Source organism: Pogona vitticeps, chromosome 4, assembly GCF_051106095.1.
Source record: "Pogona vitticeps strain Pit_001003342236 chromosome 4, PviZW2.1, whole genome shotgun sequence".
NCBI classification, from domain to species: Eukaryota; Metazoa; Chordata; class Lepidosauria; order Squamata; family Agamidae; genus Pogona; species Pogona vitticeps.
In genome coordinates, this window is record NC_135786.1 from 55,657,660 (window position 1) to 55,677,350 (window position 19,691).

Consider the following 19,691-nt stretch of genomic DNA (forward strand, 5'->3'; position numbering starts at 1 on the left):
ATTTCTTCATAGATCAGAACTCAGAAGAGGTCCAAAAGAGGATTCCCCCAAAATCAAGCAAGTCAGGCATTTATCCTCCTTTTTCTAGCTTGATTTCTGTTGCCCACAGTAGAGAATTATGTTGGATCTCGTTATCATTTCCCCCTCAAAATGAAAACCTAGAAGATGAAATGTGAGATAAAGAACTCACTTTATTCTGGATGTAAAATAAAGATTTTTAGATGCATATACACATCTCCCTAGTGGTTATAGCATGATAGCATTCAAATTTGCAAATCTGAAATGAGGTGCTTCCTTCTTCACTTCCAGTTGCCTGTGCTTAGCATTATGTAAAACACAGCCCATTTCTTTAGATGTTCTAGATAGCGTTATCCAATGCCTATGCACACATATGACATTAAAATAATCCAATACTGTATGAGATCTGGTTTCCAATGAACCATGTCTCTTGTTATTCCAGACAGCTGGGGTGATTTTACATTGGCAATACTGGAATTCATATGACTTTTGAAATTTGATTTTTAAAAATGTTGCGTTTCTGTTTAATCAAGTTCTGATGTCTGAGCATCTTAAAAGCCCGGTTTCCAAGCTTTTCTCTGCAACCTTGCACAAAAGCTATTCTTTCCAAATAATAAAAACTGACAGTTTATAGTTGTTAATTAATATATATAACTAGAGTTTAGAAACATTACTTGGTTGAACTGAAACTCTCAGAATTCATTGTTAAGGATTCTGGGAGCTGTAGTAAAAAAAAAAAACTATTTGCAATTCTTGCACATAACACCGAAGAATGTCAATCCTTTCCATACTATTAATGGATTTAACACTTTGTATGTCTGCATGTTGGCCAAATCAGGAGCATCTCATTCAGTGGTTCTTAATCTTGGGTAGCCGAGGTGTTTTTGGATTGCAACTCCTAGAAACCCCAGCCAGAACAGCTGGCAGTAAAGGCTTCTGGGAGTTGCAGTTCAAAAACACCTGGGTTACCCAAGATTGGGAATCACTGACCTAGTTCATTTTTTTCTACTTGAAGTATGATTATATACTACTAGATCCTAGTCTGTGTTTTATCAGCTTCTGAATACCTCCAGTCACAGGTGGAATAATAGATGCCTTTCCCTTATAAAAAAAAAAAGCAGAAATCAAAGCCGACTTCTATCTTTGTTGTTTCCATCACTCACACGCTTGCTGAATAGTCCATAGATGAAGAATTTATATCCATGTGATTCTCTAGCGTGATTGAGGTAACTGTGTTGATGAAAAATATGCTCTGTCTACAATTTTTAAAAAACTAAATGAAACCAGAGACTACATTTCTGTGAATTTGAATGAATTTGAATCACAATTTAGTTGCTCTGACTGATATTTCTGCTTTTATGTAGTTTTGTTCAAACATTTTCCCTGGTAGGAAAATGGCTCTGCTCTCCACAGTGATTACTTTATATCCTGGCCCCAGTACTTCTGTGTTTACATGCTTGCCAAAAAGTTGCTAATCAGAGATCCAGAGAGCAGTGATTATGCTGAAGTTTGCAGTTGCAAGCTCTGTATATCACGGTAGTGTTTTTAGCTGGAGCATGTCTGCTAGTAAGGAAAAGCCAGTCCTTACTTGGAGTAATGTCAACTGTTCAAAACACAGTACAACTGTCCTCTGTTGGCAAGGGCTTCTTGATAGGCCTCTAGGTATTGTTAGTTTATTGTTTTAATAATTCTTAATTGGGTTGGATATCTGCAACTGCATGAGTCTCGGGAAGGTAGCTAGGTCCTCTAGCATGATCTCATCTTTTAGCTGAGAACTTTATTCCTTTGGATAAATATTTGGCACATAATAGCCCAGTGTGCAGGCACGACACTCGCAGCAAGCGATGCCAGGAAACAGTGTGAGCCATTACCGAGCTATGCAGGGTGGATACGGACTACAGATTAGGTAGTTTGGATTATCAAATGAGCTGACCTATGGAAAACATGTGGTGCAGGCACAGTGTTATGGAGTTCAGTCAGCTCCTGACATGCAGAAAAGTTCTAAATTTGATACTACTTGAGCAAATCTATTGCATGACTTAACTCATGCGGCATGAACATTTTTATGTACTTGAGCAAGTAGATGGTGATCAATGTTGCAAGGATATTTGGCTAAGTTTTATAGGCTTTCCCCCCCTCCTTCCCCATTTCTATTTAGTTCTGAGTATGTTTCTTGATATTGTTTGAGATGCAAGCAGCTGCAATCCATGGGCTAGGCATGCTCACCGGGATTGTTGAACATGCTTCTTTGAAAAGCAGGCAATCACACCTTTTTAAAAGTTGCTTTTCAAGCCTCCTTCAGTTTTCAATGTGGTTTAACCTGTGGCACGGATGCTGCTGTTTGAGAGACACCAGTCCAGAGCACCCTTGTGAAATTAGAGTGTTTGTCCTGCATTTTGGTCTCAAACAAAAAATGGAAAATGTTCTCTGAAAATGGCTAAACCACCACAACAAAGTACAGTACAGTGGTGCCTCACTAGATAGTTACCCCACATGACAGTTTTTTCGCTAGACATTGACTTTTTGGGATCGCTATAGCGATTCGCAAAACAGTGATTCCTATGAGGGAATTTTGCTGGACAATGTTTGGTCCCTGCCTTGCAAACTGATTTTCACTAGACAATGATTTTGACAGCTCCCTCCGTGCTTGCAAAACGGGTGTTTTCGGGACCTAAGCTTTGCAAGACAGCTATTTAAACAGCTGATCCGTGGTTCGCAAAGCGGCTTTCCTATGGCCGATCTTCGCTAGACAACGACGATTCTTCCCCATTGGAACGCATTAAACAGGTTTCAATGCATTCCATTAAGGAAAAGCTTTTCGCTAGGCAATGATTTCGCTAAACAGCGATTTCAGTGGAACAGATTATCATCGTCTAGCGAGGCACCACTGTAGTGGCAAATAAATAATTAACATGATTTTTTAAAAAATAGACACAACCAGCAAGCAAATCCAGTAAATCTGTAAATGTGAGAGGGTGGGTGTGGGTACGCAAAGACTCGGCAGTTATAATCACAAAGCAGAACTGTCCCCTCCCCCATCCTTAGGTTGAGTAGGGTGACTGCCTAACATGGCAGGGTGCCAGGAGTGGTGATTTGCGCTGCTCAGCTCCACCACTATCACTTCCATTCCTACCACATGTCCCAAGTTACAGCGGTTCCTGTTGTGTTTTGTTGGTTCTTGTCACATCAGCCATTTTTGATTCCCCTTTTCCCTCTGGCTGCCACCACCACTGCCATCCTTTTCTCCCTCCATCACTGCTGCTACCACCTCCACCTTGCCTCACCTTCCATCCCCTCAGCACACAAACAAGCCCTGCTTCCTTATCCCTCACCCATCCAAAGAATAAAATTGTTGGGAGGAATAAATAATAGTTAACTAAAATAACTAAAATAAATAAGAATAGTATTTTGCACTAATGGGGTGGTATACAAATGAAATCAAATCAAATCAGTCAATTCCTGCACATGGAATTGTGACATACAAAGGGCTCATGAGGCAGAGTGAAGCAATGTTTTAGGGCCATGTTGCTGTTATTGCACTCACCCTGTGACACATTCAGCAACTTTTGATTTTAATGCACATGCAAACCAAGTTGTTACATTTCTGAGAATCAGTTGCGTATAAGGCCTGCTGCACTCCAAGCCAAAATGATCCTGGTTGACTGGGCAACATGATAATCTGGAAGGAATGCAGGAGTGTAATTGGAAAAAGAGGAAAATACTTTTGTAGAGCTCCAGTTTAATTCCCTTGTGCACTCCTCCATTTGCATTGTCTCTCATTGTTGTGTGTTCTGTTATTCCTCTGTGTCACCCTTTCTCCACCCAAACCAGATTGACCCTTCCTCCCCACCGCACTTTTGATGCAGGATACTCTAAGGAATGCTCACAGCCATAAATTTCAGACTGATTGTTTCTTTTTAAAAGCCCCCTTGGAATACAAGTTGGGTGGATTAATCCTGACAGACAAAAATCTCCCAAGTTGTTCAGCTGTGTTCAGAGAACCAAGCATCTCAAACTGAGTGCAAAATGAAATTGGGCCTGGTTTGACAGAGATGATTTCATGTCCAGCCACAGAGAATGTATGTGCATTCTTCTGAAATGACCGGAAAGACTTAAAAGCATCACAGTCATTGTAAAGGACGTTATTTCTCACTAATTCCTACTGCTTGGTCTCGGATATGCTGATAGAAAACAGGGGAAGTACAATGAAGGCTTAGAAATTGTCTCAGAGGATGATTCTTTACATTTTGCATCATATCAATGGTAAACACTCACCTTATTTCTTTCTTCCAATATTGGATTTGTATTTGTTGGGAAGGAGGGTTTCTTTCTTTTTACCTATGAGTTAGAGTGACAAGTGCTATATAAACTAACATATTGAATGTTTTTGTTTTAGTGTGTGTGCACACTTGCTTAACTGGAATGCAATTTACAATCAAGTATCTTCACTAAAAGGTTCTGATGTAATTTTCTGGTAGCAAATAAATTATAAGAAACAAGTTGATCTTTGTAGTACAGATCCCAGTGATAGCACATGAAGTACAGAACTCTGGATCAAATGAGTAAGCTGTAAGGAATAAGCCAGCACAATGTAGCCTGTGGAGGAAATCTGTCTCCCCAAAGCACAATGCAATGCCAAAGCCATCTCCTTTTTTTTCTTGAGATGAGCCCCTGGTTGGTTATGTCTTCTTTGCAAAAAGAGGAGAGAGATCCCAAAGGGAAACAAGATGCATTGTCGTTATGCCTAACAATGCATTCTGTGTTACTCAGTCACTTCCATATTGCTATCCTAGCTAAAAGCTGAGCTAACACAAGATAAAACGTTGTCTAACTTGTTTTATTGTGCAATATTTTAGCAGGGGATTTTAAATTTGGCAGTTGAAAATGTTGTCATTTGATTTTAGTGGGGCAGACAGTCGCTGTCACTCTGGTTTCAATTAAAACGTTAGGAACAGAATTGAAACATAATTTGCGTAAAACTTACACTCTCTTGTACATGTCACCACTTGATCAGCAGCAACAAACACTTCTTTATGCATTTCCTACCTTAATGATGCATCTGATATTGTCAGAGGCTGAAATATCTAGAAGCAGCATGTTGTGTAGTCATTGCCATCTCTAGGTATTCCTGCATGACTCCCTGTTTAGATAGGATTGTGAGAGCAAACTGAAAGATTCCTCTTTCACTGAACTTGCCTGGTAAGGTATTGATGATCTTACGGTTTTCCACAGTAAGATTAGTGATGATTAGTGTATATATATGCCTATTTGCTTAAAATATTCAAGTTCACAGATATCTTGTGTTCATTTCCTTAAAGAGTGTCACAACTGGTGGGGCTTAGATTGTAGACAAAATGCATCTCTGGCTGCCAGCTGCTCGTGCTGCTGTTCTATGAAATACCTTGAGGCAACAGCTGACATTGGGCAGCTCTCAGAAGAACACCAGCAAGCACAGCCTCTCGTGATCAAGGTAACTTCACAGTGCGGGCAGATTCTGGCCTACTCCTATGGCACCTGAGAAGATGGCTCATCAAAATACTGTTTCTTCACCTCCCTTTCTCATAAGACAGGACAATATCGGTCTTACTCTGAGATGAAGCAATTTCAGTCCCTGTACCCTGAATTGACAGATTTTGTGGTAAAAGAGGATTCAGCTGAGGTCTGGAGCAGCCATCCCATGCCAGAACTTCCATTTCATAATCTTCGGTGAGTCTGAGCTGTTTGCTGAATTGTATCCCCCACTTTCCTGAAGTGCCCTCTCTTGAGTTACAGTAGCACATCTTAACTTGGGAGTGGAGAGGAAGGACCTGAGAAATAGCTGTCCCTTTAGGCTTCTTAATCTATCTTGTAATGCTCCACCTTGGCCCAAACTGAGGAGTTGCTCTAGTTGAAGTAAAGTTAAAATGTGGTAGTAAGACATATGTCCAGTGTGGTGATGTTTCTGAGAAAGTCTTCTATTGTAAAAATCTGTGAGCATTAAAATAGGTTTTCCCACATGTTTCTTTTCAAATCAAGCTTGACAGCAAATTTGGGAGTGTGGGTTGGTTGCATGGGGTACTCAAGGGTCGGAAGTGAGTTTTAATGAAACTGCTGTGGTTCTCTGGAGTGTACCCTCTACTTGAAGGGTTCCTTTTCAGATGCTGATGAATATTGCTGTGCTACAGAGACAACTTGAGATGCTGTCACATGGGGAGGCTTAAGCAAAGCTTGTAACCTGCACATTGTGGATCAGATCCTACAACATCCCCTGCCTCAAATAACTGTACAGTGGTGCCCCGCATAGCGACGATAATCCGTGCAGCGAAAATAGTCGCTATACGGATTCATCGCTATGCGAAATAAAAAAGCCCATAGGAATGCATGAAACCCGTTTAATGCGTTCCTATGGGCAAAAAACTTACCTTTATTCGAAAATCCTCCATACGGCCGCCATTTTCGCTACCCGGTAAGCGAGGAATGGGCGCAAAAACACAGCGGGTGGCCATTTTTTTAAACCCGGTGGCCATTTTGGAACCACCGATCAGCTGTTGGGAAATCATCGTTATGTGAAAATCAGTAAGCGAAACAGCTTACTGATCAGCACAAAGCGATATTTTCCCATTAGAAACATCATTATGCGATCACAAAAATGATCGCAAAAAAATCATCGCTATGCGGATTCGTCATTAAATGAGGCGCCAGTTAAGCGAGGCACCACTGTATATGGACAGTGCAGAAACTTCAGTTCACACTGTACAGGTTATAGCAATGGTTCCCAACTTTGGGTCCCCAGATGTTCATGAACTACAACTCCCAGAATTCCTAGCAAGCACAGCTAGTGGTGAAGGCTTCTGGGAGTTTTAGTACAAGGACATCAGGGGATTATAGGAAAACCACTGGATTACAGTGAGGTCTTGACTTAAGAACAGCTTGAGTTAAGAACATTTTGACTTAAGAACCACTCTCATAGGAAAATATTGACTTGACTTACATACTTAGATTTGAGTTAAGAACTGAAAAAACCACGTGGGAGGCAGGGAAAGTGCAAAATTTGAACTTTCAGTTAACTGTTGGCCAGTGAAAAGGGTGCCTGTCTGCTTCCTCACTCCTCCCAGGGTTTAGAGAGTGGATTGGGAGACAGTCTTCAGACTGCCTGGTACCGTACTGCCTGGACTGTATTTTCCCTGCCTTCCCTGAACCTTTCTTGACCTAAGAAAAAAAGAAACAAAATATCCCCCTCTAGTGGTCGAAGGCAGAATAGCAGCTTCCCATTAGTTTCTATGGACGGAAAAGAGCAGATACGGATCAAATGGTTTTCAATGCATTCCTATGGGAAGTGCAGATTTGACCTGAGAACTTTTTGAGCTGAGAACTGCCTTCCAATACGGATTAAGTTCCCAAGTCAAGACCTCACTGTATCAGTTTTGCAGAAGCCTCTATGTTTTGGCATACACTATTACACTAACCCTCTATTACATGCCTCTATCTAAAGAATGAGTGAATTGTGGCTTAGTCATCCAAGGCAGTTTTCCAAAGGCAACAATGCCACTAACGGCATAATCTCACTCCAGAGGTTGCCATTAATAAGATTTCTCATATGACACTTGTTCGGCACTGGCAGTTTTAAGTTTGCAATCTTAAACACACTTAGTGGCTAGTTGTTTAAAGACCAGATGCTTTCAGTAGATAACTGGTCTATTGATTATAAACATGGCTGTTTAGTTTATCTTGTTTGAGCTTTGCTCTGAGGCCTTGTGTTTCTCACTGCAGTAATACTGAGAGATAGGTTGATGTCTATGCAATAGGCTCTTCTCCCACTGCCCTCTTCAACATTCATCTGTAAGGATGTATGAGCCCACCCCCCGCAACCTTTTAAGGATGGAGTAAAAGAGAGAATGTGTGTGTGTGTGAGAGAGAGAGAGGGAGAGAGAGCGAGAGAGCAAGAGAGAACAAGAGAGAACAAGAGAGAGAGAGTATACACACACTTTAGGTGCATGAATACGGTATCTCAGATCTTTGGCTTTTCTCTGTTTGTGGAATAGAGTGCTATCTGTTGAACAGCATTGTTATTTTATGAACTTTTGATGGACACAGCGGGTGAAAGATTTTCAAGTATGAATCATGACAGGTACCCACAGTGGGACTTCTAAAATGAATTTCTGCCCGCCTTTTTCCTGGAATAATAAATAGGCAAGGATTCCCAAAGTATGTCCCATGTGGTTTTAGTTAGTTTTAGTTTTAGGGGACGCCTTATTTTATTTCCCTCCCTCAGCAGTTTATTTGACAATAGACTTGACAATTTTCTTCTTTCAGAAACCGCCTTAAAATGTACATGATCATTGTATCAGGCCTGATATTAGCACTTGCTTCCCACAGTATCATTTTCTTGTAGTGGGTAGATAGTCTGAATGTAATTCAAGATGTTCCACTCTTTAATCCTAGCCCTGGCAAGGCTGTACTCAGTAGTTTAGCACAATTAATGTACATTTTATTCAGTGCTGATTGAATGCTAGTCTTGTCCATTCTCCTTCTTTGTGGCCTCTGTGATTCCCATGTATGAGCACGGTATCCCACTTGTGTGAATTCAGAGATTACCACTCAGAAAACTACAGTTACAGGTAGGCAACCTGTCCTCCTTCATGGTTTCTGTGATTCACCCATGTGGGGTTTCTTCTGCACTCACGTGTGTGAATTCACCGATGACCACTCAAAGAACTGCAGTCACAGGAAGGCAGCCTGTCCTTTGTCTCCTGTCTCAAACTGGGCCTCCACATTGGGTATACATTGGCCCAGATCCTCTTACTTAGTTAGACAGGCATAGAACAGTGTAACTTTTGGAGGTGAGTTGCTGGAAGTGAAGAACTCAGGGTAGATATTACCAGTGTCACACTGAACTGTATGAGTCAGCATGCAACTAACAAAGTTTATGGTGATTTCTTTATTTAGGACAGTTTGCCTCCAATGTTATGCTATTTGCATAGCTGAACAAGAGGATTTTGACCAATAACTTATACACTGCACTTCTGCCTTTTTTTTTTAAAAAAAAAAGTCACTTCTGCAAAATGAAAGCAGTAGTAGTTCCTTAAGGTGTCAGATATGGGTATCTTTTAAAGTACAGTAGTTCAAAAGGAACTTAGTAGTATCTCTGTAAGAAACTAAATATGTTCTGGTTCTCTAAAATGTCTACAGGCAAACCCCTCTGAATAAAACTCAGATTCTGAATGAGATTTTCCCTGTCTTCTCTTCACTATTTCCAAAGTCTCTTTCTCTGAAAAGCTGTTTTCTCATCCACCGCCCAAGGCTTCAGGATAAGGTAGGATTTATGTAATTTTGTGTTATTTTATTAGTTGTCTATGTTATACTGGAAGCCGCCTAGAGTGGTCGTATAGACCAGTTGGGCGGGATACAAATAAAATAAATAAATAAAAAAAATAGGTACTGTAATTTTAATTGAAATATAACTATACCACTTCTCCCAAAATGCAAAACAGTTTATGTTAAGGAGAAATGTAGGTAAAGACGAAACAGAAGCAGAACAGAGTAATAAGCCTAGTCTATTACTCTGTCAAAAAAAAAAGGAGGGGTGTTACAGCCCCTTCAGAAAAATCAGCTAAATAGCTGCTCTCCTCCAACTTGAAGATTGTTGTCCTGAAACCTCTGGCCTTTTGTTGTGGTCTTACGCATTATGCAGACAAAAAGGTTTGCTGAACTAGGTTTTAATGGGAGAGGTCTACAGCTGTTGCCTGGTCTTTCTGGCTGAGTCAAAATTGCCACACATCCTGTTCATTTCTAGCCAAGCATTGCCACTGCTTTTTGTCATGATATGGGATATTTAGGAGAGCAGCTGATTGAGTTTGTTTCACTGCCTGCTTTGCATTGAGAGGAGAGTGCAGTGTCAAGTGAGCCGCACCCTTTCTTGTGTCTTTGTTTCCCTGCAGTCAGAGGTGAGCTTAAATAGTGGGTCCCTGTAACTTTCCTTGCCTGCTTCACATCCCGGCTGTTTTTGAGTGCTGGCCACACTACTAGGGATAATTTCCAGTTGTTCCCTCTCCATTCTCTGAAGATGCATATTCAAAGAACAATTGCCTTGCAGAAATCCCACAATGCATCATGCTTGATGGCTCCTGAGTCCCAGATAAATATTATAGTGATCCCATCTAGACATCTCTGTGCCCACAGATAGAGACAGTCCTTGAGAGGAGAGGTTAAGTGTGCATAGAAGCCATGGATATGGCTTACAGCATCTAGTCTGTTTTACATTGAGAAGTGGCTTAGTGAATAGTTATGTGGTTTGGTCGGTTCTGGCTGGATTTTTGATAGTGCAGAACAGCCCTGTAGAAAAAAATTCTTTTCTTCTTTTGACTCCCCTGAATTCATTTTTATCTCAAACCAAAACTTTATTATTTTGCTTACCAAAAGATATACAATGGATGATGAACTCTCCTTTCTTTTATGTATTTCAGACTTACAGGTTACAGAGTGTCTTTGTGGTAGGAAGTGGCCAGCTTACCTTGAACGTTACCCCTTCTCCATTGTGCAGAGAACACTGTGAGACTCTGGTAGTGCAAATGGAAGCTGGTGATATTGGTGAGTTCAGATACTATGGCTATAGCTGGTGCTTCCTTACATCAGTTTCATTAACTGTTATGTTCTGTACATTGTATATGAAGTGCCTGAAAGGGCAAGGCATGCCCTGTGCTTGTTATGATTTTGCCTCGCTAAATGTTCTAAGATTTAATATGCAGTGGAGGAGAAATATATTCCATACACCTATCTATTAGGAAAAACTTATGAACACTTTACACACAGTGAAGTGTTCATAAGTGGTTTCTCCCTCTCTGGAAAGATATGCTGCCATTGTGGGAACCTTACATTTAGTGCTTCGCAGCTGTCAAAATTTTAGAAAAGGCATGTTGTAAAACAGGGGTCGTCAACCCTGGGTCCATGGCCTGGTGCTGGTCCATGGGCTTGCCGGAACTGGGCCATGCATATGGATCTCCGCCCCCTGCATGCATGTGACACGCCCCCTGCGAGCGTGACACGCCCCTCCGCGCATGGAGCTCGCTCCCCCCAGTCAGTCCGCAGCCCCAAAAAGGTTGAGGACCACTGTTGTAGAATATTGGTATGCTGCTTAACACACCTATGGTGCACCCACCACAAGTGATTATCCCACTACATGGAGATAAATTTCAAAGAAGAGAGTGTAGAATAGGAAGACAAAGAGAAAAAGCATAGATATTTTGTTAATCTGGTTTGTTTAAAAAAAAAGTTTTGTAGCACCTTAAAGATCAACAAAGAAGTTGTTGTATGCATATTTGCAAGGCAGGATAATTTGCTGGTTGCATCTTTTTTAATATTTATTTTTTAACAACTAAGAATAGGGTAGGGAATACAAAAGGTAAAAGGAAGTGGGGGGAAAGGGTTAGGGGGATAGGAGAAAACAAAATAGGCAATCATCCAATCTATTTATGTTTCAATAACAAATCAATTTTCTGCTTTTTTTTACTATTTGATTATCCTCCAGCTATCAACTTACAGTTCTGTTTTAGTTTAAGTCTAAGTTACTCCAACACTATCAGGGAACCAAAACCATTTGTAAAATAAATCCCATCATTCAATTTCCTTTTGATTTGGACAGTCATTCAGCATGTCTGAAAGAGTATCCGTTTCTGATGCTTCCCATATTTTCTCAGTAAACTCCTCTTGTTTACGTAACTTTGCTTTCTTCCACTTTTTGGAAGAGAAGGATGAATCCAACACAGCAGTCCAATTTTTAATATAACATAGCTAAATAGCTCACTGGGTAACTCTTTATCCCATCTATGTTACCTGGTATCATACTCAATAAAAGCAGTTTTGGAGTTAGAACAAATTCATTTAACTGTTGTTTAACATATGATAACTTCTCTTTCATCAGATCTTCTGTCTGGCTAAGATGTTCATTTGTTTCTGAAATCCTGCTGTTATTATCTTTTGCATGGTAGTCTGCCATTCTTTATCTGATTTTTGTGCCACTATTCCCAAATTTTGAGATTGGGCAGACAAAGTTCCCAACATTTGATATTTTAATTTTTCAGAGGCCATTTCGATCTTTCCAATGAGTAGGGTCTGTATAAATAATACTATATCCTTCACCAAAAATCATAAACCTCCCCTAGGTTCTTCCTCCCATCCTTACACGGATATTATGATATATAAATCAACTTTTAGCCCAACAATTTAAAATACAACCATGGCAAAAATATGCCTTTTTCTCCAGAAACCTAACAAAATTCTATTATCAGAGTCTCACACAGTCCAGCCAAAGAAAATTCAGACTAGGCAGCAGTCACAGGGAGTCAGTCTCTCCAGATATCAGTCTATCTAATTTTCTTTCCATTAATCCAAAGATTCAATTAAAAAACCCCTCAGTTCTGGTTTTCCTAGCTGCTCACTCCAGTCGCTCAGGTTGTCTTGATAATGATTCTCCGTCTCTAAAAGCTTATTCCTTCTTCTCCCCAAAACCTAACAAGATTCTATTATCAGAGTCCCACACAGTCTAGGGGAAAAGTTCCAGGCTAAACAGCATTTACAAAATTTCAGTCTCTTAAATCCTGTCCGGTGGCATTTCACTCTGGGATTTTCTACAGAAACAAACAAACAAACAAAAAATTCTGTCTCACTGTCTCTCTTTTGGCCTTGAAGCAGCCTGCTGTTTAAGAGTCAGTTTCGTTTTTGAAGAAGCAGGCTGGTAAGCAAAACTCACTGCTCCTTATTTTCTTTTGGCCAAATATTTTTACTCTGATTTCTTTTTCAGCTTAATGGGGTTGTTCATAAATCAAAATCAACTTACTATGTTATTATATATTTTCACCGTCGTATTGCTTGTTCTCCTCTCCTACGGGGGTGTGTGGCTCACAGCTCTCTGCCAAGATGGCTCCTGCATCCGATCTGTGCTCGGGTGAATTTTCAGAGGGAAGAAATACTGGATTGCTGCCCAATCTTCCTCCTTCTGTTGCTCACCAACTGCTTTAGAGAGACCTCTCCTGGTCTCCCCTTTGATCCCCCATTTCTAGAGGGACCCCCAGACCAGGCGGTTCTAGTTTTTCCAGGGAGCTGTTCCCTGGAGCTGCTGGCTGCACCGCGACGAAGCCCTGCCTCCTCAATTTGCTGGTTGCATCTGATGAGGCAGGTTCTTACAAAAGATCATGTCACAGTACATTCGTCAATATTTTGAGATACAATGTAAACATTTAGTGCTCTGAAGAAAAAAAAGGATACAGTGGTGCCTTGCAAGACGAATGTAATTCGTTCCGCGAGTAGTGCTGTCTTGCGGAAAAATCGTCTTGCAAAATGCATTCCTATGGGAACCTCACAAGACTAATGAATTGTTTTCGTCTTGCGAAGCATTGGTCTCGGGGGGGGGGGGGGAACAAACTGTCTCACGAAGCACGACCATAGAAGAAGCCAGCTTTCGAAGCACCATAGCGATTGAAAAACACCATTTGTCTTGCGGTTTTTTCGTCCTGCGAGGCATTCATCTTGCGAGGCACCACTGTACTGATGTATAAATTACACCATAATAACAAAGAATTTTGTGGTAACTTAAAGATTAAACGTTTTGTTTGGCAGAGGCTTTTGTGAACTACAACCCACCTGATCCAGTAGAGTGGGTGGAAGTTCATGAAAGTATATGTAGATAAAACTAATGTTAATATTTAAAGTGCTACTGAACTGTGCAACAACAGACTGATATGGCTATTGTGTTAAACCACAATAGCTGGGTTAATCTTTAAGGCCCCCTTCTATAATTGGGGTAGGGCAAGAAAGGTGTACAGAATGGTTATCTTCAATATTATCTAGAGCAGTGATCCTCAATCTTGGGCCTCCAGATGTTCTTGGACTGCAACTCCCAGAAGCCTTCACCACCACCTCTTGCTGGCCAGGATTTCTGGGAGTTGAAATCCAAGAACATCTGGAGGCCCAAGGTTGGGGACCATTGATCTAGAGGACAGAGAGGTTCATGCTTCTTTTGTTTTGTTTTTAAGAGAGTGGTGTTTTTAACCTAACGACTGTGTCAAAGAGGTGAGGTGGGCAGATCATCCCAGGGGACCATCATGTTTGATAGTAAAATATATATATTTTGAAAGATTATATTTCTGTTGACAGAAAAAGAGCATTGTCTTTAAAAAGTATAATAGAGATCACACTCATCTGTTTCCCCCCCCCCTCTTGAAGGTTTTGCGAATGTGGATTATTGGATGACAACATTCAACTCCAAAGGATCAGAACCCATTGTTGTTTGTGATGGACCAGCTGGTTAAAATTTTGAAGAACAAGGCCATTGTACTATAAGAAGACTCAGGATCAAAGACAAGGGTACAAAAAAGTACAGAAGAGAGAAGGATTATTTAGCCACAGTTTCCAGGGCTGTTTCTCCCCCTGTTCTTTGCAACTTCAGTGAAGGAAGCCATGCACTTTAAAAAAGCATTTTCTGGCCTTCTGCATAATTTTGACCTCTACTCAAATATCTTGGTATGAACTGGAGTAGTCTCTTCTGTCTTGATTTGCTGTGGAAAGCCAAACAGGAATATTTCAGGAAGAGGGGAATCTGTAGTGCACTTTCCCTGAGACACACTGTGATTTTGACACTACGGAGGGATTTATCACTCAGTGCTTTTCTCCAGATATTCTGGAGAAGTACTATCAGGATTTCTGATTTGTCCGTCTTTGAATCACTTTGGTCAAAGGAGCAAACTACTGAAATGTTATTTGAACCGCAGACACACATCTGTCCCCCAAAGAAGGGATTTGCTCAGGTCCTCGTTCTGTGTTGTAGTTTGAGTCCAAGAACTTTATCCACAGCTGCATTTCAGTCACATTTGCATTTTTATGATGGCACTTCTTTATCATATAGGTGGGCATTCTTTCCAATGTTTTTTTTAAAAAACACTGCATCTCGCTACCTGCCAAAACACTAGTGTAAGTTTATATAGTCATTCTTCATATGTGTGTGGCTGAGGTGGGGTTCAAATATTTGGCAATTAGAAGCACTCTGCAAATTTCTTTTTCCATCTCTCTTCACTAATGGTGAAATACATATTCTTGCTGCTTCCCTGATCTGGGTCAGTTGAATGCCAAATCCAAGATTTTTTGAAAGTGACTAATAATTTCATCAAGGAGCCAAATTTGCTAAAGGGCTGGCTGTTTCTTTCAGAACATGCTAAGCTAAATTCTTCTGGAAATTAGACCTTTTGAGAAGTCTAGGGTGGGTACCTCAAATTGATCATTACTTTTCACTGCAACATGACCACCTGATCCTATGAAACTACATTTTGAAAGCTTTTCTTTATATATTTTGCTTGAAATACCTTCCTGCTTGTGTTTAAAAGATGGTGATGGGTGTGATAGTTTTTAGCTAGGACTGGAAGAATCACATTCTTGACGTCGATGCCCTGCATGTGTTTGCCCATTTTCTTTTTTCCTGTATTTTGATAGTGTTTCTCACTGTATTTTGATAGCATTTCTCACATATTCGTCCATCTTTAAATTGTGTGTTCCTTATACTTGAGCGTCTTCCAAGCCTTCCATGTTTCCTCTTGCTGCCTGTGGGCTCAGCTGGATGGCGTCTTTAGAGAGGATCAGTTACAAGCATGTGCTATCAGCAGTTGTTGTGGAGCATCCCAAGAGTGAATTTTTAAAGGTCCTGGTAGGTTAAGATAATTTGCAGATGTGCTGGGCTGAAGTCAGAGCCCAGCAAGGCGGGTTGCAGCATACATTTTAACATGTTTGTTTGCTTTGGGGGCTTTTAAATTTTCAAACAAGTTAACATGACAGTGTTCCAAATGAAAAGCAAAATGTTGTTCATTTGTAAATATAGGTCAAATTTAAAGAAGAGGTTGGAAGAATATCTCTTCATTAGTTGGAAAATTAGCTTGGATTTTTCCTTGATGGTGACTGTGTCACTATACTGAACAAATAGTCAAAAACTGTTCTCTTTCCCATCTTCAACCCTTTACAACTGTACATATTATATTTAGCACTACTGATTGAGAAGTGTAACGAGAGACTAGTTTATGACAGTGAAGTCAAAAGTATGTATTGTTTAAAAGTGCAACACTGTGGAAGCTTAGACTTTAAGAAGGTTGGCAATTAACCTGCCAGTACTTCCCTTGTTGGATGGCTGACCTTTTTCCTTACTCTTCCTTTTATGTGTAAAGAAAGATCTCATACTTTATAAACTTCCTTTAGGTATGCAAAGGGAAAAAATTTCTTCCTTTATGTCAGAATGAAGGTTCTTGTTACATAGGTATGCGGTGATATCAGGAGTAATAGTAAATATGTGTTGATCAATTTTTTTATTGATGGTGAAAATATTTTATGTCCCATCAAGTTGATTCTGATTTATGGTGACCCTAATATAGCTGAGAGGTAGTGTTACCACTGGCCCTGCCCTCCCTGCCCATGAGCATTCCTGTACCTACTTAACCTGGGAATATGCCTCCATAAACTCAATGGGACCTGCTTCATAGTAGAGTGTTTCAAGATTGCTCTGTAAACAGACAATGAATGGATGTCCTAATTCTGTATAAATCAATAGGAGACTAAAGCTAGACACCACTGTATCTTGATTGCTGTTTTTTAATTTACTTTTACACTTTCAACACTTGACGGTTTTCTAAATTCTTTCATATGAGCTTTTTACTGAGTATGAATATAGATCTACACAGAGAATACAACTCAATCTGACGTGGCATGCCTCTTCTTGTTTTGTTTTTCATGCCAGTTTTGCAAAAGAAATCAATCCAGAACAGAATTTCAGATCACGAAAATACAAAGATTCAACAGTACTCATGTACAAAGCTATGGAGAGAAGTTCTGGTTCTATAGTGACATGGCTGTGTATTAGAAAATTGTGTCAAATGTTGACAGCTCAATACCAGGGGGCATTGTAATCAATCATTCTTACAGTCAACCCTCGGGTCTCTAGAGTGCACTGGTTTTTAAAGGCCAGTGAATACATGTACTACACAAGCGTTCCTATAAAAACAAGGTTTTTCTCCCGGCTTCAAATGCAGATCATGGCATAGTGAGCCCATTGGACAGGAGAGAATGAATCTTTCCCACTTGTGGACTGGTTTTCCACGTGCACTTTTGTATTGCATAGGTTTTCAGATCTGTGTCTCGGAGAAGCTGTGCACATGTCCAACTCTCATTCCCAGTGGAGTTTACATCATTTGTTTTCAAACTTCCAGTACATTTTCTCCTTTCTGTTCCACAAGCTGCAAGGAATTAAAAGCAGAAGTACTTGCTCAACAGAAATCAGAAGTCCCTGTCAAGTTCTCTCATTTTCAGCTGATTGAGAGCATTTAGCTAAATTAGAATTTGCTTCTTGTCTGATCTGGAATGCAAACCAAAATTCTCAAGCATCTTTTTGAACCTATCCTCATCTCCTTCATCAGTGGCTGACACCTTTTGTTGTCCCCTGTGGTGGAGGAGCATGGAAAGGAAACATTGGATGTGTTGCTTTGAACTAAAATTCAGAGTGTGAAACATCCGAAAAGTATCAGAGCAAATGATTCTTCAGGCAAGCAAGTCTTTTGAAAAATCCTCAAACCAAAATGCCATGAAGTTTGCTTTATAATGAACATCTATAAGAGACATGCAGTGGGATATCTAGGAACACAGACAAATTCTAGTTTTATTACTATACGTTTTATTACTGTATGTAATGGCCTAATGACACACACTATCATAGAGCTTCTCAGCAATTTATATATTGTTTTTAGCATTGCATGCTCTTGATAAGTGCTTTACTGCACAGTGTTTTGGGTTCTCTTGGTGAAATTAAGCTCTGCTCTCCTGTTTTGGAGAAGGAAGCAGTCTCTTTTGTTGTGCTGCAATTTTTACAAAGATTGCCACTGTCCAACTGAGCTCATAGTGCATTCCTAAGTCCTGTGATTGGAATGCGAAGGAGGGGCTCATCATGGTGCATGGGGTTGGCACACTGGTTTGTTAACGTTCACAAGCCAAGATACAAAGTTGGTTTGCCAGTTTCTTAGTAATGAAAGATTTTTCCTCATGAGCAAATCACTTTGCCTTGGTGAAATTGAATTGTTGTGACACAATAGGATGAAGAGATGAAAGCGGGTGGGTGGATAAGCTTATTGATCATAAGACATTCAAACAACAACTCTCCCAGCTGCCTAAGCACACCCTTTTCCACAGATATTTGGTGTTCTGATCACCATGGCATCCACTTTCCTAAAGGCAACCTTTAGACTTCAATTATTAAACCTTCTACAACCTTTCAAGAGCAAGGTGTAGCTTGGTGCCAAGTGTCCTAGCTTTTTAAAAATGCTGCTGTATGGATAAGAGCTTACTGCTGCCGGATGGGAGAAGATACTGATGGTCTATGATTCATCTCTCCAGGGGAATGTCAGATTTGAAAGGAAAGGGGCAGTCATGGAATTTAACATTTTAATAGACCTGTTCGTATGAATCAGGTTTGGCAGGTTTAGATCTTCTAATTGGTAAGCACCATCATTGCATTGTAGACTTTAGGACTTAGTTGCCCACACAGACCAAATCACAGATGTCAGAAAGCTCAGCTGCTTTTTATGGAAAGCATCTACATCTCAAGTGTTCCACTCTTTTCCTCTCTAAATTTTATGTAGGGAAGCGTATATTCAGGGAAGCCTGAAAATGGTGGCTTTTAAATGAAAACAATATAATTTGCTCTCTTGTCCAATAAGGGAGATGCTGGGCTTTCCTGTTGCTTTTGAGACTTGAACAAATAAATATAGAGATTGCTTTCTTTTTTTTAAAAAAAAAGTTGTTTGCCCATGCAGGGAATATGGGTAAAATGGCTCATTGTTAAACATTATAATGGCTCAGGGGTGACAGGGAAATAGGGTGGTATGCATTTGTATGTGTGTGTGGGTAACCATATGCACCAAATTATGGACCTTATGAGAGACTGTAAATATGTAATTCAGAATTTTATGGGAAGCTATATCAGTAATATATTGCTACTTTTTGTAAATATTTAAGAAATGGTTGTAAAAATGTAAATAAGTGAGACTTGTATGTTTGGAGGTGAGATCAGTTTTTACTTTTTGCAGTTAAATAGAGCTGTTGATGCACTTTCCCCCATACAGCTTTCCTTCTTTAATAAAGAGACTATGTCATTACCAAAGTCATTGTTTCCTTTGTTCTTCCTCATGAGTTAATGAAATTTCTGTGCATGAATATGTTTTAAGAATGTCAACAACACTGTTCTGTACAATTTTGAAGCAGCAAAGCTATTCATGCTGTCTGCCAAAATCATCATCTTTGCCATCTAATTCCAATGTCTTTGTCTAGCTGGTGTGCATTTTCAAAGCAAAGCCAACTTGCAAATACGCCATATGCTGTCTAATTTTGAACAGCATGTTTGTAGCTATGTTGAGATTTAGAAATGTTGATGGTAAAAGGTTGGGGTCAGAAAAAAAAAAGAGAAAGTGCAGATGGTATGGCTGGGCACTCATGTAAACTTGAATATTACAGTAGAATAGCAAGAAGATTGTTTCAAAAGCCTTGACCTTAATTGTTGAGGTATCTTGAAAACATGGTGGAGGTAGGGTGGAATATCAGTCTAGTATCATTATTGGTGCTTTCCAGTGTGGGATTTGTTATGGAAAAATTAGACTCTTTGACAAATCTTAACTGTGAGA

At 40.0% G+C, this 19,691-nt stretch overlaps 1 protein-coding gene across 2 annotated transcripts in view; it reads left to right on the forward strand.

Annotated features, from left to right (window-relative positions):
- Positions 1–19,174, forward strand: part of C4H6orf89 (chromosome 4 C6orf89 homolog) — a 38,328-nt gene extending 19,154 nt beyond the window's left edge. For both annotated transcript variants that reach the window (XM_020795429.3, XM_020795439.3), the window contains exons 4-8: positions 5,337–5,488; positions 5,585–5,724; positions 9,187–9,310; positions 10,461–10,584; positions 14,215–19,174. In XM_020795429.3, the coding sequence (XP_020651088.3) occupies positions 5,337–5,488; positions 5,585–5,724; positions 9,187–9,310; positions 10,461–10,584; positions 14,215–14,300 (626 nt within the window). In that variant the 3' untranslated portion in view covers positions 14,301–19,174. The remainder of the gene's footprint in view (positions 1–5,336; positions 5,489–5,584; positions 5,725–9,186; positions 9,311–10,460; positions 10,585–14,214) is intronic.
- Positions 19,175–19,691: the final 517 nt, after the last annotated feature.